Here is a 16,115-nt window from a genome sequence, read left to right on the forward strand (position 1 = left end):
GGTCTGGGTTTTTTTTTGGGGCGGGGGGGTCTGGTTTTTTTTGGGGGGGGTCTGAAGGTTTTTTTTTTGGGGGGGGTCTGGGGTTTTTCTGGGGGGGTGCTCTGGAGGTTTTTTTGGGAGGGGGTCTGGTTTTTTTGGGGGGGGTCTGGGTTTTTTTTTGGGGGGGTCTGGGATTTTTTTGGGGGGGCGGTTGGGTTTTTTTGGGGGGGGTCTGGGTTTTTTTTGGGGGGGCGGGGGTCTGGGTCTTTTTTGGGGGGGGGTCTGGGTTTTTTTGGGGGGGCGGGGGTCTGGGTTTTTTTGGGGGGGTGGGTCTGGGGCTTTTTTTTGGGGCAGGGGGTCTGTTTTTTTTTGGGGGGGTCTGGAGTTTCTTTGGGGGGGTCTGTTTTTTTTGGGGGGGGAGGGGGTCTGGGGTTTTTTGGGGGGGGAGGGGGTCTGGGGTTTTTTTGGGGAGGGGGGTCTGGGTGGGTTTTTTTGGGGGGGGGTCTGGGTTTTTTTTGGGGGGGGGTTACCCACGTCGTTCTCGGAGGTGCCGCAGAGGCTGCAGGACTTGCACTCGATGCACTGCCACCGGTAGGTGCGCACGGCCGCCGTCATGTTCACCGTGAACTGCAGGCACGACGGGTGCCTGGGGGGGGGGCGGGGGGGGGGGGTCAGCGTCACGTACGAGTGTGCAAAAGCCCGCGGGAGCGTGCGAGAGCGCATATGAGCGTGCGCAAGCCCATAGGAGCACGCACGAGCGTATGTGGGCGTGCACAAGCCCACGAGAGCGTGCACGAGCATATAGGAGCGTGCACGATCTTATGTGAGTGTGCACGATCATATGTGAGCGTGCACGAGACCATAGGAGCGTGCAAGAGCATATACGAGCGTGCACAAGCCCCCAGGAGCACGTGCGATCATATGTGAGCGTGCACAAGCCCACAGGAGTGTACAAGAGTGCTTGTGAGCGTGCACAAGCCCATAAGAGCGTGCACAATCATATTATGTGAGCATGCACGAGACCACAGGAGCGTGCAAGAGCATATACAAGCGTGCACAAGCCCCCAGGAGCACGTGTGATCATATGTGAGCGTGCACAAGCCACAGGAGTGTACAAGAGCGCTTGTGAGCGTGCACAAGCCCATAAGAGCGTGCACAATCATATTATGTGAGCATGCACGAGACCACAGGAGCGTGCAAGAGCATATACAAGCGTGCACAAGCCCCCAGGAGCACGTGTGATCATATGTGAGTGTGCACAAGCCCGCAGGAGTGTGCAAGAGCACATGTGAGCGTGCACACACCCACAAGAGCGTGCACGATCTTATGTGAGTGTGCACACTCATATGTGAGCATGCACGAGACCACAGGAGTGTGCAAGAGCATATACGAGCGTGCACAAGCCCCCAGAAGCACATGTGAGCATATGTGAGTGTGCACGAGACCACAGGAGCATGCACGATCGTATGTGAGTGTGCACAAGCCCACAGGAGTGTGCAAGAGCACATGTGAGTGTGCACAAGCCCACAAGAGCGTGCACAATCATATGTGAGCGTGCACGAGACCATAGGAGCGTGCAAGAGCATATACGAGCGTGCACAAGCCCCCAGGAGCACGTGTGATCATATGTGAGTGTGCACAAGCCCACAGGAGCGTGCACGATCACATGTGAGTGTGCACAAGCCCACAGGAGTGTGCATGAGCGCTTGTGAGCGTGCACAAGCCCCCAGGAGCGTGCACCATCATATGTGAGTGTGCACGACCGTACGTGAGCGTGCACAAGCCCCGTGCAAGCGCTGCAGGATATGTAGGTGTGCACAAGCACGCCTGGAAAGGCACACTCAGACGTGTGCACGCGCTCAGGAGCGTGCGCACGCCCGTGCACACTCACACTAACCACGGAGAAAGCTGCAGAACCGCGCGCGCGCGCGCGCAAGCGCCGCGGGACGTGCATGGAAAAGCCGGCGCGGGCACGCGCAAGCACGGCGGCGCCCGAGGGCATGCGCGTGAGCAAGGCGCGCGTGCAAGGAGTGTGCACGGGGGGGTAATTGTGTGCAAGGAGGGGTTGGAAGGAGGGGATGCGAGGAGGGGATGCGAGGAGGGGATGCGAGGAGGGGAGGGGTGTGAGCAAGGGGTGTGAAGGAGGCGAGTGTGCAAGAAGCGAGCGTGCAAGAGGTGAGTGTGCAAGAGGCGGGCGTGCAAGAGGCCTCACCGGAGCGTCCGCAGTCGGCGCAGGAGATGAGGTCCTCGGGGCAGCCGGTTTTCTTGGCGCCGCCTAGACAGAAATCACAATACCCGGTCGGTATCACCGAGCCGTCCGGCGCTTTCCGGGCTGGAAGGCAGCAGAGAGAGGCCGGGGTCAGCGCTTTTTTTTTTTGGGGGGGGGCACCGAGACACCCCCCCCCCCAAAATACTCCCCCCCCAATGCAACGCCCTCCCCCCCCCCCCCCCAGCAGCAAGTGGGGACCCCCCGTGCAAATCCTGCTGCTAGCGAGCTTGGTGTTTAACGGGCGTCCTATTTAATGAGCGCCCCCCCCCCTTTTATAATTAGCCCCCCCTTCCTAATGAGCCCCCCCCTTTTATAATTAGCCCCCCCCCACCTTGCTAAGGAGCCCCCCTCTTTTATAATGAGCCCCCCCCCTTTCTAATAAGCCTCCTATTTAATGAGCCCCCCCCCATTTGATGAGCCCCCTCTTTTTATAATGACCCCCCCCCTTTATAATTAGCCCCCCCCACCTTGCTAAGGAGCCCCCCTCTTTTATAAGGAGCCCCCCCTTTCCTAATGAGCCCCCCTTCCTAATGAGCCCCCCCCTTCTAATGAACCTCCTATTTAATGAGCCCCCCCCATTTAATGATCCCCCCCCATTTAATGAGGCCCCCCCTTTTCTAATGACCTCCCCCTTTTCTAATGACCTCCCCCTTTTCTAATGAGCCCCCCCCCTTGCTAATTAGCCCCCCCCTTGCTAAGGAGTCCCCCCTTTCTAATGAGCCTCCTATTTAATGAGCCCCCCCTTTCCTAATGAGCCCCCCCCAATGAGCCCCCCCTTGCTAATGACCCCCCTTTTTCTAATGAGCCCCCTGCTTTCTAAACAGCCCCCCCTCGCTAATGAGCCCCCCCTCGCTAATGAGCCCCCCCCCTTTTCTAACGACACCCCCCAATAAATCCCTCCTGCTAACAAGCCCCCCCCAGTGCTAATAACCCCTAATTATTAATGACCCCTAATAATTAATGCCCCCTATTGCTAATTAGCCCCCCCTTGTTCAACACCCCCCCAATCGCTAATGACCCCCCCCAATCGCTAATGACCCCCCCAATCGCTAATGAGCCCCCCCCGCTGTGACCCCCCTAGCTAACGCCCCCTTATTAACGAGCCCCCACCCCCGTTACTAATTACCCCCCCCACACTAATGACCCCCCCCACACTAATGACCCCCCCCACCCTAATGAGCCCCCCCACCTCTTTATTAACACCCCCCCCCCCCAAAAAAAAAAACGGGGGGGGTACCTGTGTGCCGGCGCTGGTTTTCGGGGACCCAATTCAATTCTTTGTAAAACTCTGGGGGGGGGGGGAAGAAAAAAAATAAAATTAAGCCCCCCCCCCCCCTCGTTGTCCCCCCCCCCCGTTGCCTGGGTGGGGGTGGGGACGCCCCCCCCCCCCCCTCGGCGCACCCATCTCTTTGTGTGCCTCTCGCACAGGTTGCCATGGAAACCGGCTGGTGATGGGGAGATGGGGGGGGGGGCTGGGAACGAGCCCCCCCCCCCCCCCGTTCCCCCCCCCTCCCCCGAAATTGAGCCCCTCCTCCTTAAAATCGAGCCCCCCCCCCCCGAAACTGGCTGGTGATGGGGAGACTGGGGGGATGGGGGGGGGGGGGATGGGTGTTGAGCCCCCCCCCCGACCTTAAAATTGAGCCCCCCCCACCTAAAATTGAGCCCCCTCCTTAAAATTGAGCCCCTCCCCCTTAAAAATGACCCCCCCCCCCCCCAGGAATGGGGGAGGGAACCCCTGGGCTGGGTCAGGACCCCCCCAGGCCCCCCCACGATGGGGCCAGGACCCCCTGGGCTGGGTCAGGGCCCCCCAGGACCCCCCCAGGATGGGGGCAGGACCCCCTGGGCTGGGTCAGGACCCCCCAGGACCCCCCCAGGATGGGGCCAGGACCCCCTGGGCTGGCTCAGGACCCCCCCAGAACCCCCTGGGCTGGCTCAGGACCCCCCCAGGCCCCCCCACGATGGGGCCAGGACCCCCTGGGCTGGGTCAGGGCCCCCCAGGAATGGGACGGGGACCCCCAGGCCCCCCCCCGGACCCCTAGAACGGGTTCAATGCCCCCCAAGAACCCCCCCAAGATGAGGCCAGGACCCCCTGGGCTGGCTCAGGACCCCCCCAAGAACCCCCAGGACAGGGTCAGGGCCCCCCCAAGGACAGGGCCTGGACTCCCTGGGCTGACTCAGGACCCCCCCAGGAGGGGGTCAGGACCCCCAGGACTGACTCAGGACCCCCCCAGGACCCCCTGGGCTGGGTCAGGGCCCCCCCAGGACCCCCAGAAATGGGGCAGGGACCCCCCGGGCTGGGTCAGGACCCCCCCCGGATGGGATCAGGACCCCCAGGACAGGGTCAGGACCCCCTGGGCTGGGTCAGGGCCCCCCCAGGACCCCCAGAAATGGGACAGGGACCCCCCTGGGCTGGGTCAGGACCCCCCCAGGACCCCCCCCAGGATGGGGCCAGGACCCCCTGGGTGGGGTCAGGCCCCCCCCAGGACCCCCAGGACAGGGTCAGGGCCCCCCCAAGACAGGGCCCGGACCCCCCGGGCTGGCTCAGGACCCCCCCCAGGACCCCCGGGCTGGCTCAGGACCCCCCCCAGGACCCCCTGGGCTGGGTCAGGGCCCCCCCAGGACCCCCTGAAATGGGGCAGGGACCCCCCGGGCTGGGTCAGGGCCCCCCCAGGACACCCCGGGCTGGCTCAGGACCCCCCAGGACCCCCCGGGCTGGGTCAGGACCCCCCCAGATGGGATCAGGACCCCCAGGACAGGGCCTGGACACCCCGAGCTGACTCAGGACCCCCCCCCAAGACCCCCCAGGATGGGGGTGCCCCCCCCCCCCCCGGGGCGCTCACGCTTGTGGTTGTTCTTGCGGTGGAAGGGCAGGGGGGGCCGCTCGGCGCCGTCCTCCCCCTCCTCCTCGGCCAGGTGGGTGTGGGTGTAGTGGTAGCTCAGCCCCGGGCGGTTCTTGTAGCGCTTCCCGCAGACTAATTGGGGGGGGGGTTTGCACAAAAATATGAGGGGGGGGGTCCTCAGGGGTGCCCCCCCCACCTCCCTGACCCCCCCCCCCCCCCCCGCCGTCCCACTCACTGTCACACACGTAAGGCTTGTCCCGGTCCTCCAGCGTGGCCGCATCCTGCCGCTTGCGCATGGCCCCGATGCTGTAAGCCTGGGGGGGGGGCAATAAGGGATGAGACCCCCCCCCATGGGGTCCCCTTGTCCCTATGGAGCCTCCCCTTGTCCCTCTGGGGCCTCCCCTTGTCCCTACAGGGTCCCCCCCCATCCCTATGGGCCCCCCGGCCTTGTCTCTATGGGGTCCCCCTGCACCTGTAGGGCCTACCCCGTTCCTATGGGGTCCCCTTGTCTCTATGGGGTCCTCTTGGCCCTATAAGGCCCCCCTTGTCCCTTTAGTGTCTCCCCTTGTCCCTATGGGCCCCCCCCTTGTCCCTGTAGGGCCCCCCCTTGTCCCTATGGGCCCCACCCCTTGTCCCTATGGGGTCCCCTTGTCCTTATGGGGTCCCTTTGTCCCTATAGGGCTCCCCCCTTGACCCTATGGACCCCCCCCCGTCCCCTTGGGGCCCCCCCTTGTCCCTATGGGGTCCCTTTGGCCCTATGGGGCCCCCCCTTGTCCCCATGGGGTCCCCCCCCTGCACCTGTAGGGCCCCTCCCATCCCTATGGGGGTCCCCTTGTTCCTATAGGGCCCCGCCTTGTCCCCTTGCCCCCCCCTCCCCATCCCTATGGGCCCCCCCTTGTCCCTATAGGGTCCCCCCTTGTCCCTATAGGGTCCCCCCTTGTCCCTATGCCCCCCCCTTTTCCCTCTGGGGTCCCGTCTTGTCCCTGTAGGGCCCCCCATCGTCCCTATAGGGTCCCCCCCCGCTTTGTCCCTGTGGGGTCCCCCCCTGTCCCTATAGGGTCCCCCTTTGTCCCTATGGGGTCCCCCCCATGCCCCCCCCGTCCCCATGCCCCCCCCATCCCCATAGGTGTCCCCCCCATCCCCATTCCCCCCCTTGTCTCTATGGGGTCCTCCCCCATCCCCACGGCCTCCCCCTGTCCCCGTGGGGTCCCCCCTTGTCCCCAGGGGTCCCCTTGTCCCTATGGGGTCGTCCCCCCCCCCCCCCCCCCCGGCCCCCACCTTGCCCTTGGCCTTGTTTTTCCGCCGGGGGGTGTCGTCCTCCAGCTCGTCCCCCTCCAGCTCGTGGGGGAAGTCCCCGGCCGGCGGCTTCTGCAAGGAGCCGGGTCACGGACGGACGGACGGACACGGGGACGGACACACGGACACGGGGACGGACAGACGGACACGGGGGCACACGGACGGACGGACAGACAGACGGATGGGACGGATGGACGCGCGGACGGGCGGGCATCCAGACCGGAGAGAAGGACGGGCAGAAGACGGACAGACGGACAAGAGGACGGCCATGGGAGCCCGGACAGACGGACGGACGGACAGATGGACCCAGGGACGGACGGACACGTGGATGGACAGACGTCCAGACCGGAGAAAAGGACGGGGCGGACAGACGGACGGACGGACAAAGGGGACGGCCGGGGTAGCCCGGCTGGATGGACGGACAGACAGACGGACGGATGGGCAGACGGACGGAGGGTCGTATGGATGGATGGACGGACAGACGGACGGGGTTAGGCCGAGCGGGTGGGCAGGCAAAGGGATGGACGGGACAGACGGACGGAAGGACGGACGACTGGGGAAGCGGGCAGGGGGACGGATGGATGGACGGACAGACGTACGGATGATCATATGGATGGGCGGACGGACGGACGGACAGGGTTAGGCCAAGAGGATGGGCAGGCAGAGGGACAGATGGGACAGACGGACGGACGGCTGGGGAAGCGGGCAGGGGGTACGGACAGTTAGACAGACAGAGGGACAGACAGACGGACGGGCAGGCAGATGGACAGACGGACGAACGGTCGTATGGACGGACAGACGGACGGACGGGTGGGCGGGGTTAGGCCAAGCGGATGGGCAGGCAGAGGGACGGACGGGATGGACGGACGGAAGGACGGCTGGGGAAGCGGGCAGGGGGATGGACAGACAGACGGACGGACAGACGGACGGACAGACGGACGGACCTGGCAGTCGAGCGCCGCCTCCTCCTCCTTGAGCTCCGTCTTCTTGTCGCCGGGCTCGGCGCAGAGCAGCGCCTCCAGCACCGGCCCCTCGGGGAGCCCCCCCTCCTTCTTCAGGGGCGCCTCGCAGTCTGGGGGGGGGGACACGGGGAGGGGTGAACGGGATGGGAAAGGGGGAAGGGACCCCCAACCCCCAGGACCCCCTCCTCAAGACCCCAAACTCACAGGGTCGCAGCCGCGGGTCCTCCAGGATGTTGAGCCGCCGCTTCTTGCGCCAGCAGCGCGCGGGGTAGGTGTAGATCTGCCCTGGGGCCAGGCCTGGGGGAGCCCCGTGCTCGCCACGGCCCCCACCGGGCCCAGACCCCCCCCCCGAGACCCAGACCCCCACCCTAATATTGCCCCGGACCCCCACTGCCCACCCACACTGAGCCCCAAGGGATGGGAGGCAACTGGGAGGCCTTGAGCCCGTCCAAGAGCCTTGACCCCAAGCCCAAAGTCTTGACCCCAAGCCTGAAGTCTTGACGCTAAACCCAAAGTCTTGACCCCCAAACCCAAAGTCTTGACCCCAAACCCAAAGTCTTGACCCCTAAACCCAAAGTCTTGACCCCAAACCCAAAGTCTTGACCCCCCTAAACCCAAAGTCTTGACCCCTAAACCCAAAGTCTTGACCCTAAACCCAAAGTCTTGACCCTAATCCCAAAGTCTTGACCCTAATCCCAAAGTCTTGACCCCAAACCCAAAGTCTTGACCCCAAACCCAGTCTTGACCCCCAAACCCAAAGTCTTGACCCCCCTAAACCCAAAGTCTTGACCCCAAACCCAAAGTCTTGACCCTAAACCCAGTCTTGACCCCCAAACCCAAAGTCTTGACCCCTAAACCCAAAGTCTTGACCCTAAACCCAAAGTCTTGACCCTAAATCCAATACCCTGCCCCCAAACCTGGACCCTGACCCCAGCTGCAACACCAGACCCTGACCCTCACACGAACTCTGACCCTAAAACTGGACCCTGCCCCCAAACCTGGCCCCCGACCCCAAACCCGGACCTTGCCCCTAAACCCGGACCCTGCCCCCAGCCCCGACACCAGCCCCAACCCCAAAGCCAGCCCCGCAACCCTGGACCCAGCCTCATGGAGCATCCCCCGGGGTGCTTGGGGTCTCGGTGGGGTGGCCGTGGGGTGCCGGGGGACATGGTGGGGTACTTAGGGACATGGCGGGGTGCCTGGGGATGTGTTGGGACACCCATGGTGGTGGCCATGGGGTGTCTGGGGACACCATGGGATGCCAGGGGACATGGTGGGGTGCTTGGGGACATATTGGGACACCTGTGGGGGTAGCCATGGGGTGCCTGGGTACATGGCGGGGTGCCTGGTTACATGGCGGGGTGCCTGGGGACACCGTGGGGTGCTTGGGGACATGTTGGGACACCCATGGTGAGCCTGGGGACACCGTGGGCCACCTATGGTGGTGGTCATGGGGTGCCTGAGGATAGGGCAAGGTTCCTGGGGATGTGTTGGGACACCTGGGGACATGTTGGGACATCCATGGTGGTGGCCATAGGGTGCCTGGGGACACCATGGGCCGCCCATGGTGGTGGCAATGGGGTGCCTGGGGACATGGTGGGGTGCCTGGGGACACCATGGGGTGCCCATGGTGGTGGCCATGGGGTGCCTGGGGACACCACGGGGTGCCTGGGGACATGGCGGGGTGCTTGGGGACATGGTGGGGTGCCCACGGTGGTGGCCGTGGGGTGCCTGGGGACATGGTGGGGTGCCTGGGGACATCATAGGGTGCCCATGGTGGTGGCCATGGGGTGCCTGGGGACATGGTAGGGTGCTCATGGTGGTGGCCATGGGGTGCCTGGGGACACGGTGGGGTGCCTGGGGACGTGGTGGGGTGCCCACGGTGGTGGCCATGGGGTGCCTGGGGACATGGTGGGGTGCTTGGGGACACGGTGGGGTGCCCACGGTGGTGGCCATGGGGTGCCTGGAGACACCATGGGGTGCCCATGGTGGTGGCCATGGGGTGCCTGGGGACACCACGGGGTGCCTGGGGACATGGCGGGGTGCTTGGAGACACGGCGGGGTGCCCATGGTGGTGGCCATGGGGTGCCTGGGGACACCATGGGGTGCTTGGGGACACCATAGGGTGCCCATGGTGGTGGCCATGGGGTGCCTGGGGACATGGTGGGGTGCCTGGGGACATGGTGGGGTGCTTGGGGACACGGCGGGGTGCCCACGGTGGTGGCCATGGGGTGCCTGGGGACACCATGGGGTGCTTGGGGACACCATAGGGTGCCCATGGTGGTGGCCATGGGGTGCCTGGGGACATTGTGGGGTGCCTGGGGACACCATAGGGTGCCCATGGTGGTGGCCATGGGGTGCCTGGGGACACGGTGGGGTGCTTGGGGACACGGTGGGGTGCCCACAGCGGTGGCCACGGCGTGCTCGCGGTCACCGTGGGCCACCCATGGGCGCATGGGACCACAGCGGGACACCCAGGACGGGATTCCCCCGGCTGGCTGGGGCGGGGGGTCCCTAGAGGTGACCCGGGTGGGGTTGGGGTGGGGAGGTGACAGGGACCATCCCGGGGGGGGGCTCACCGGGCCCCCGGTGGGTCTTCTCCATCCAGATGTAGCAGTTGTTCTGCGCCACGCCGGTCTGCGAGTCGAGGAAGGGCAGGCGCATGCTGCGCTCGGCGCACAGCCGGGCATTGTAGCTGCGGCAGTGCTCGATGGCCTCGCGGTAAAATTCCTCCCCCAGGCTGCCGGCGGCCAGGTGTCAGGGCCGGGGGAGTGTGGGGGGGGGCGTGGGGACCCCCACCCCCACCCACCCCACCCCAAATCCCAGCCCGAACAGAGCAGGAGCCACCGGACCCCCCCACACACCCCGTAGCGGGGTTGGAGGAGGGCACCAGGGTGTGCGCCCCGAATGGGTGTTGGCCCAAAAGTTGTGCCCCAAAAGCCCCCAGACCCCCCCCCCCATGTCCCCATAATGGGAGGTGGTCCCCATGGTCCTGTCCCCAACCTTGCACCCCAAAAGCCCCCAGACCCCCCCCAGGTCCCCCCCATGTCCCCATAGTGGGGATGGGGAAACGGTCCCCATGGTCCCCATGCTCCTGTCCCCAACCTCACACCCCAAAAGCCCGCAGACCCCCCCCAAGATCCCCCCCTATGTCCCCATAATGGGGATGGGGAGGTGGTCCCCAAGCTGGTCCCCGTGTCCCTGTCCCCAACCTTGCACCCCAAAAGCCCCCAGACCCCCCCAATGGCCCCCCCATGTCCCCATAGTGGGGATGGGGAGAGGGTCCCCATTGTCACTGTCCCCAACCTTGCACCCCAAAAACCCCCAGACACCCCCAATGTCCCCATAATGGGGATGGGGAGGTGTTCCCTAAGCTGGTCCCCATGTCCCTGTCCCCAAACTTGCACCCCAAAAGCCCCAGACCCCCCTCATGACCCCCCCCCCCCCGTGTCCCCATAATGGGGATGGGGAGGTGGTCCCCATTGTCCCTAGCCCCAACCTTACACCCCAAAAGCCTCCAGACACCCCCACCATGATCCCCCCATGTCCCCATAGAGGGAAGGGGAGGCGGTCCCCATGGTCCCCAGCCTGGGGTCCCCATGTCCCTGTCCCCAACCTTGTGCCCTAAAAGCCCCCAGACCCCCCCATGTCCCTATAGTGGGGATGGGGAGGTGGTCCCCATTGTCACTGTCCCCAACCTTGCACCCCAAAAGCCCCCAGACACCCACAATGTCCCCATAATGGGGTTGGGGGGGTGGTCCTTAAGCTGGTCCCCACGTCACTGTCCCCAACCTTGCACCCCAAAAGCCCCCAGACCCCCCCATGTCCCATCTCATGTCCCCGTAATGGGGATGGGGAGGTGGTCCCCACGCTCCTGTCCCCAACCTCGCACCCCAAAAGCCCCAGACCCCCCCCATTTCCCCATAATGGGGATGGGGACAGGGTCCCCATTGTCACTGTCCCCAACCTCGCACCCAAAAGCCCCAGACCCCCCCCATTCCCCCCCCCCCCCCCACGTCCCCATAATGGGGATGGGGAGGTGGTCCCCAACCCGGGGTCCCCACCCTCCTGTCCCCAACCCCCCCACGCCCCCCCCATCTCAGCCCCCCCATCTCCTCTCCCCCCCCCCCCAACCCCCCAGCCCCCCAAATCCCCCCCCCTCCCCACAAGGTCCCCACCGCCCCCATTGTGTGTCCCCCCCCCCCCCCCAAAAAAAAACCCCTGCAGTATCGGGGGGGGGGGCACGGTCCCCAAATGGTCCCCACTGTCCCCGGCGGGGGGGGGGATCCCGGTGCCGGCGGGGGGGCGCCGGGACCGTTTGGGGGGGGGGGGGGGGCACCGGAGGGAGGGGGTGGGGGACCGGGGGTGGGGGGGTGGAACCGGCGGGGGGTGGGGGGGGACCGGAGGGAGGGGGGGGACACCGGAGAGGGGGGTGGGGGACCGGAGGGAGGGGGTGGGGGGTTGGGGGGGGCGGATACCGGTGCCCCCCCCCCCCCCTCCATCACCCCATACCGGAGCCTCCATCCCCATCGCTGCCACCGGGGACCCTGCCGCCGGTACCGGGGGGAGGCGGGGGGGGGGGGGGGGGGGGAGCCGCCCTTACCGGGATGGGGGGGGAGGGTGTGGGGGGGGGATATTATCGAGGTGGGGGGGTCCCGGGGAGGGGGGGGGTCCCGCCCCGAGCCCGCACTCACCATTTGAGGGGTTTGTGCAGCGCCGTGGCCATTTTGCGCCGCCGGGGCCGCTCCGGCACGGGGAGGGGGCGGCGGGGTTCAGCCCCGCTCCCCCCCCCCCGCACCTCCCCGCTCCCCCCCCCACCCCCCCACCCCCAAGGCCCTGGGTCCCCCCCCTTTTTTTTTTTTTCCCTCCCCCCCCCCCCCCCGGGGAGGGTCCTGGGGAGCCCCCTCCCCCCCCTCGCCCCCCCACCCCCCCCGATCCCGGTGCCCCCCCCCCCCTTGTCCCCCCGTTCCCCCCCCCCCGCTCCTCACCGGTACCGGGAGGGGAGGGCAAAGGGGAGGGGGGGGGATGCTGGGGGACTACATTTCCCAGCATGCCCCGGGCTAAGGCCCGCCCCCTCTGCTCTGATTGGGTGGCGGGGGTGTCAGTCAAAGAGGGGAGGGGGGGGCTCTGCTGCCTGCCCCCCCCCCGGCGATAAGCTGGGGGGGCGGGGGGGGGGGGCGTTAAGGGGCTCCCCCCACACACACCAAGGGTGGGGACGTGGGGACCCCCCCGCAATGTGATGGGTGACAATGGGGGGGGGGCATCGGTGGGTGCTGCCACCCGGGCGTGGGGACACGTGGGGACCAGGTGGTGACACCCCCCCCCCCCAGGGCCACCAGGACCTGGACACTTGGGGACACAGGGACTGGGTGGTCACCCCCCCCACCCCCCCCACCCCCCCCAGGGCCACCAGGACCTGGACTTGGGGACATGGGGACACGTTGGGACCAGGTGGTGACACCCCCGGGTCACCTGGACCTGGACGTGGGGACACTTGGGGACACCAGCGGTGACACCCCCCCCCCCCAGGGCCACCAGGACCTGGACTTGGGGACATGGGGACACTTGGGGACCGGGCAGTGACCCCCCCCCGGGCCACCAGCACCCAGACGTGGGGACACTTGGGGACACCAGCGGTGACACCCCCGGGACACCAACACCCGGACGTGGGGACACTTGGTGACCAGGTGGTGACACCCCCAGGGCCACCTGGACCTGGACACGGGGGGGGCCGGACGGTGACACCCCCCCCCCCTTCTCCCCCCCCCCCAGGCCACCAGCACCCAGATGGGGGGACCACAGCGGTGACACCCCCGGGCCGCCAGGACCTGGACTTGGGGACATTTGGGGACACCAGTGGTGACACCCCCAGGCCACCAGGACCTGGACATGGGGACACTTGGGGACAGGGCAGTGACCCCCCCCCAGGCCACCAGCACCCAGATGTGGGGACACTTGGGGACCAGGCGGTGACACCCCCGCCCCCCCCCCCCCCCCCGGGGACACAGCACCAGACGGTGACACCGCCGTGTCCCCCCCCCCCGGCCCCCCAGCACCCCAATTCCTTGGGGACCCCCCCCCGGGCACCCCAGACACCGGGGGCACCCCCAGCTCACGCCCCCCCCCCCATTCCCGGACCCCCTCCCGGCTCCCCAATTCCTTGGGGACCCCCGGTGCCGGTCCCGGTGCCGGTCCCGGTTCCATTCCCAGTCCCCGCTCCCGCTCCCGGTGCCCGGTCCCGGTCCCCAGGACCACTCCCAGTTCCCGGTGCCACTCCCAGTAACCGGTCCGCTCCCGGTGCCATCCCCCGGTGCCATTCCCGGTCCCCGCTCCTGGTCCCGGTGCCCGGTACCGGTTCCCTGGTGCCAATCCCGGTCCCGGTGCCCGGTCCCGGTGCCCGGTCCCGGTGCCATCCCCCGGTACCGCTCCCGGTCCCCGGTGCTGCTCCCGGTTCCCCACTGCCATCCCCGGTGCCCGGTCCCGGTCCCAGTGCCCGGTCCCGGTGCCCGGTCCCGGTTCCCCACTGCCGCTCCCGGTGCCCGGTCCCGGTGCCACTCCCGGTGCCCGGTACCCTTCTATTCCCGTTCCCCGCTGCCATTCCCCATTCCCCGGTACCGGTGCCCGGTGCCATTCCCATTCCCGGTGCCAGTTCCCGTTCCCCATTCTCCGGTCCCCATTCCCCGGTTCCCTGTTCCCGGTTCCCGGTCCCGGTGCTGTGCCCGGTGCCTGGCCCCGGTGCCCGGTGCCATTCTCGGTGCCGGTGCCGTTCCCGGTGCCAGTTCCCGTTCCCCATTCTCCGGTTCCCGGTGCCTCTCCTGGTGCCGTTCCCGGTTCTGTTCCGTTCACCATTCCCCGGTTCCCATTCCCCGGTCCCGATCCCGGTGCCTCTCCCGCTGCCGTTCCCGGTTCCGTTCCCCTTTCCCCGGTTCCCGGTTCCCGGTGCCTCTCCCGGTGCCACTCCCGGTTCCGTTCCCATTCCCGGTCCCATTCCCCGGTCCCCGGTTCCGGTCCCGGTCCCGCTCCCGGTGCTGTTCCCATTCTCCGGTTCCCGGTCCCGGTGCCGGTGCCACTCCCGGTGCCGTTCCCATTCCCGGTCCCATTCCCCGGTCCCCGGTTCCCGGTCCCGGTGCCGTTCCCGCTCCTGGTGCCGTTCCCATTCCCGGTCCCATTCCCCGGTTCCCGGTGCCGGTTCCCGGTCCCGGTGCCGTTCCCGTTCCCATTCCCGGTCCCACTCCCCGGTTCCCGGTGCCGGTTCCCGGTGCCGGTGCCGGTGCCGCCCCACTCACGCCTTCAGCGGGTTGTGCACGGCCGCGGCCATGCCCCCGGTGCCTCGCTCATCCTCCGGGGCTCCGCCGGGGCCGGGGCCGGGACCGGAGCCGGGACCGGGGCCGGGGCCGGGGCCGGGGCCGGGGCCGGGGCGGGCGGCTCAGCCCTCCCCACGCCCCGGATCCTGGGAAATGTAGTCCCGGCCCCCCGCGGCCACGCGTGGGAAGCCCACGGAGCTCCCCCCCCCCTCCCCAGGCCCCATGCGTGGGACCCCTCCCGGGCGGGATTTCCCCCCCCCGACCCCATAAATCCCCCCCGACCCCATAGACCCCTTCCAGACCCCATAGATCCCCCCCGACCCCATAAATCCCCCCGACCCCATAGACATCCCCCCGACCCCATAGACCCCCCGACTCCATAAATCCCCCCCCGACCCCATAGACCCCCTTCCAGACCCCACAGACCCCATAGACCCCCCCGACCCCATAAATTTTCCCCTGACCCCATAAATCTCCCCCCCGACCCCATAAATCCCCCCCCGACACCATAGACCCTCCCAGACCCCATAGATCCCCCCGACTCCATAGACCCCCCCGACCCCATAAATCATCCCCCGACCCCATAGATCCCCCCCCGACCCATAGACTCCTTCCAGACCCCACAGACCCCCCCCAGACCCCATAAATCCCTCCCGACCCCATAAATCCCCCCCAGACCCCATAGACCCCCCCAAATCCCATAGATCCCTCTAGAACCCCCCCATAGACCCCCCCGTCCCCTATAACCCCCATAGACCCCCCCATATCCCCCCATAGACCCCCCATAACCCCCCATCCCCTATAACCCCCCCACATCCCCCCCATAACCCCCCCCCCCCAAAACCCACGAAGCAGACGAGAAACGGGGGGGCGGGGGGGCGGGGGGGGGGGCTCTGGGGCCGTGTATTGCACGGGGCCTTGCACGAGGAGCTTGCACGAGGGCGCTGCACGCCTCGCACAAGGAGCTGAATCTGTGAGCTCGCACGCCTCGCACAAGGGTCTTGCACGAGGATGTCGCACGCCTTGCACGAGGAGCTTGCACGTCTTGCACGAGGAGCTTGCACGCCTTGCACGAGGGTCTTGCATGAGGACGTTGCACACCTTGCACAAGGAGCTTGCACGGCCCCCCCCATGTGGCTTGCATAAGGGCGCTGCACGCCTTGCACGAGGAGCTTGCACGAGGACGTTGCACGCCTTGCACGAGGAGCTTGCACGTCTTGCACGAGGGGCTTGCACGCACGAGGGTCTTGCACGAGGACGTTGCACACCTTGCTTGCACGACGCCCCGTGTGGCTTGCACGAGGGCCTCGCACGCCTTGCACGAGGGCTCGGCCCAAAACCCGGCGTTGCACACGTGAAGGGCCCTGCCCGGGGCTTTTGCACGCAGTTCACCAGGGCTGTGCACGCCTTGCACAAGGGCCTTGCACAAGAGCCCAGCAGAAAGGGGGGGGGGGGGGGATACTCA

At 67.1% G+C, this 16,115-nt stretch overlaps 1 protein-coding gene across 1 annotated transcript; it reads right to left on the minus strand.

Moving 5' to 3' along the window:
• Positions 1-509: 509 nt before the first annotated feature.
• On the minus strand, positions 510-14,786 carry LOC310891456 (zinc finger protein neuro-d4-like; the record flags this gene model as incomplete). The annotated part of the gene is given in 11 exon segments (XM_083853727.1): positions 510-625; positions 2,192-2,195; positions 2,198-2,311; positions 3,486-3,536; positions 5,089-5,220; positions 5,324-5,402; positions 6,367-6,456; positions 7,329-7,456; positions 7,551-7,643; positions 9,926-10,086; positions 14,633-14,786. Coding segments are annotated over 11 exon segments (1,000 nt in total), but the record flags the coding sequence as incomplete, so codon positions are not given.
• Positions 14,787-16,115: the final 1,329 nt, after the last annotated feature.

Source organism: Anser anser (genome assembly GCF_964211835.1).
Source record: "Anser anser genome assembly, contig: HAP1_SCAFFOLD_764, whole genome shotgun sequence".
NCBI classification, from domain to species: Eukaryota; Metazoa; Chordata; class Aves; order Anseriformes; family Anatidae; genus Anser; species Anser anser.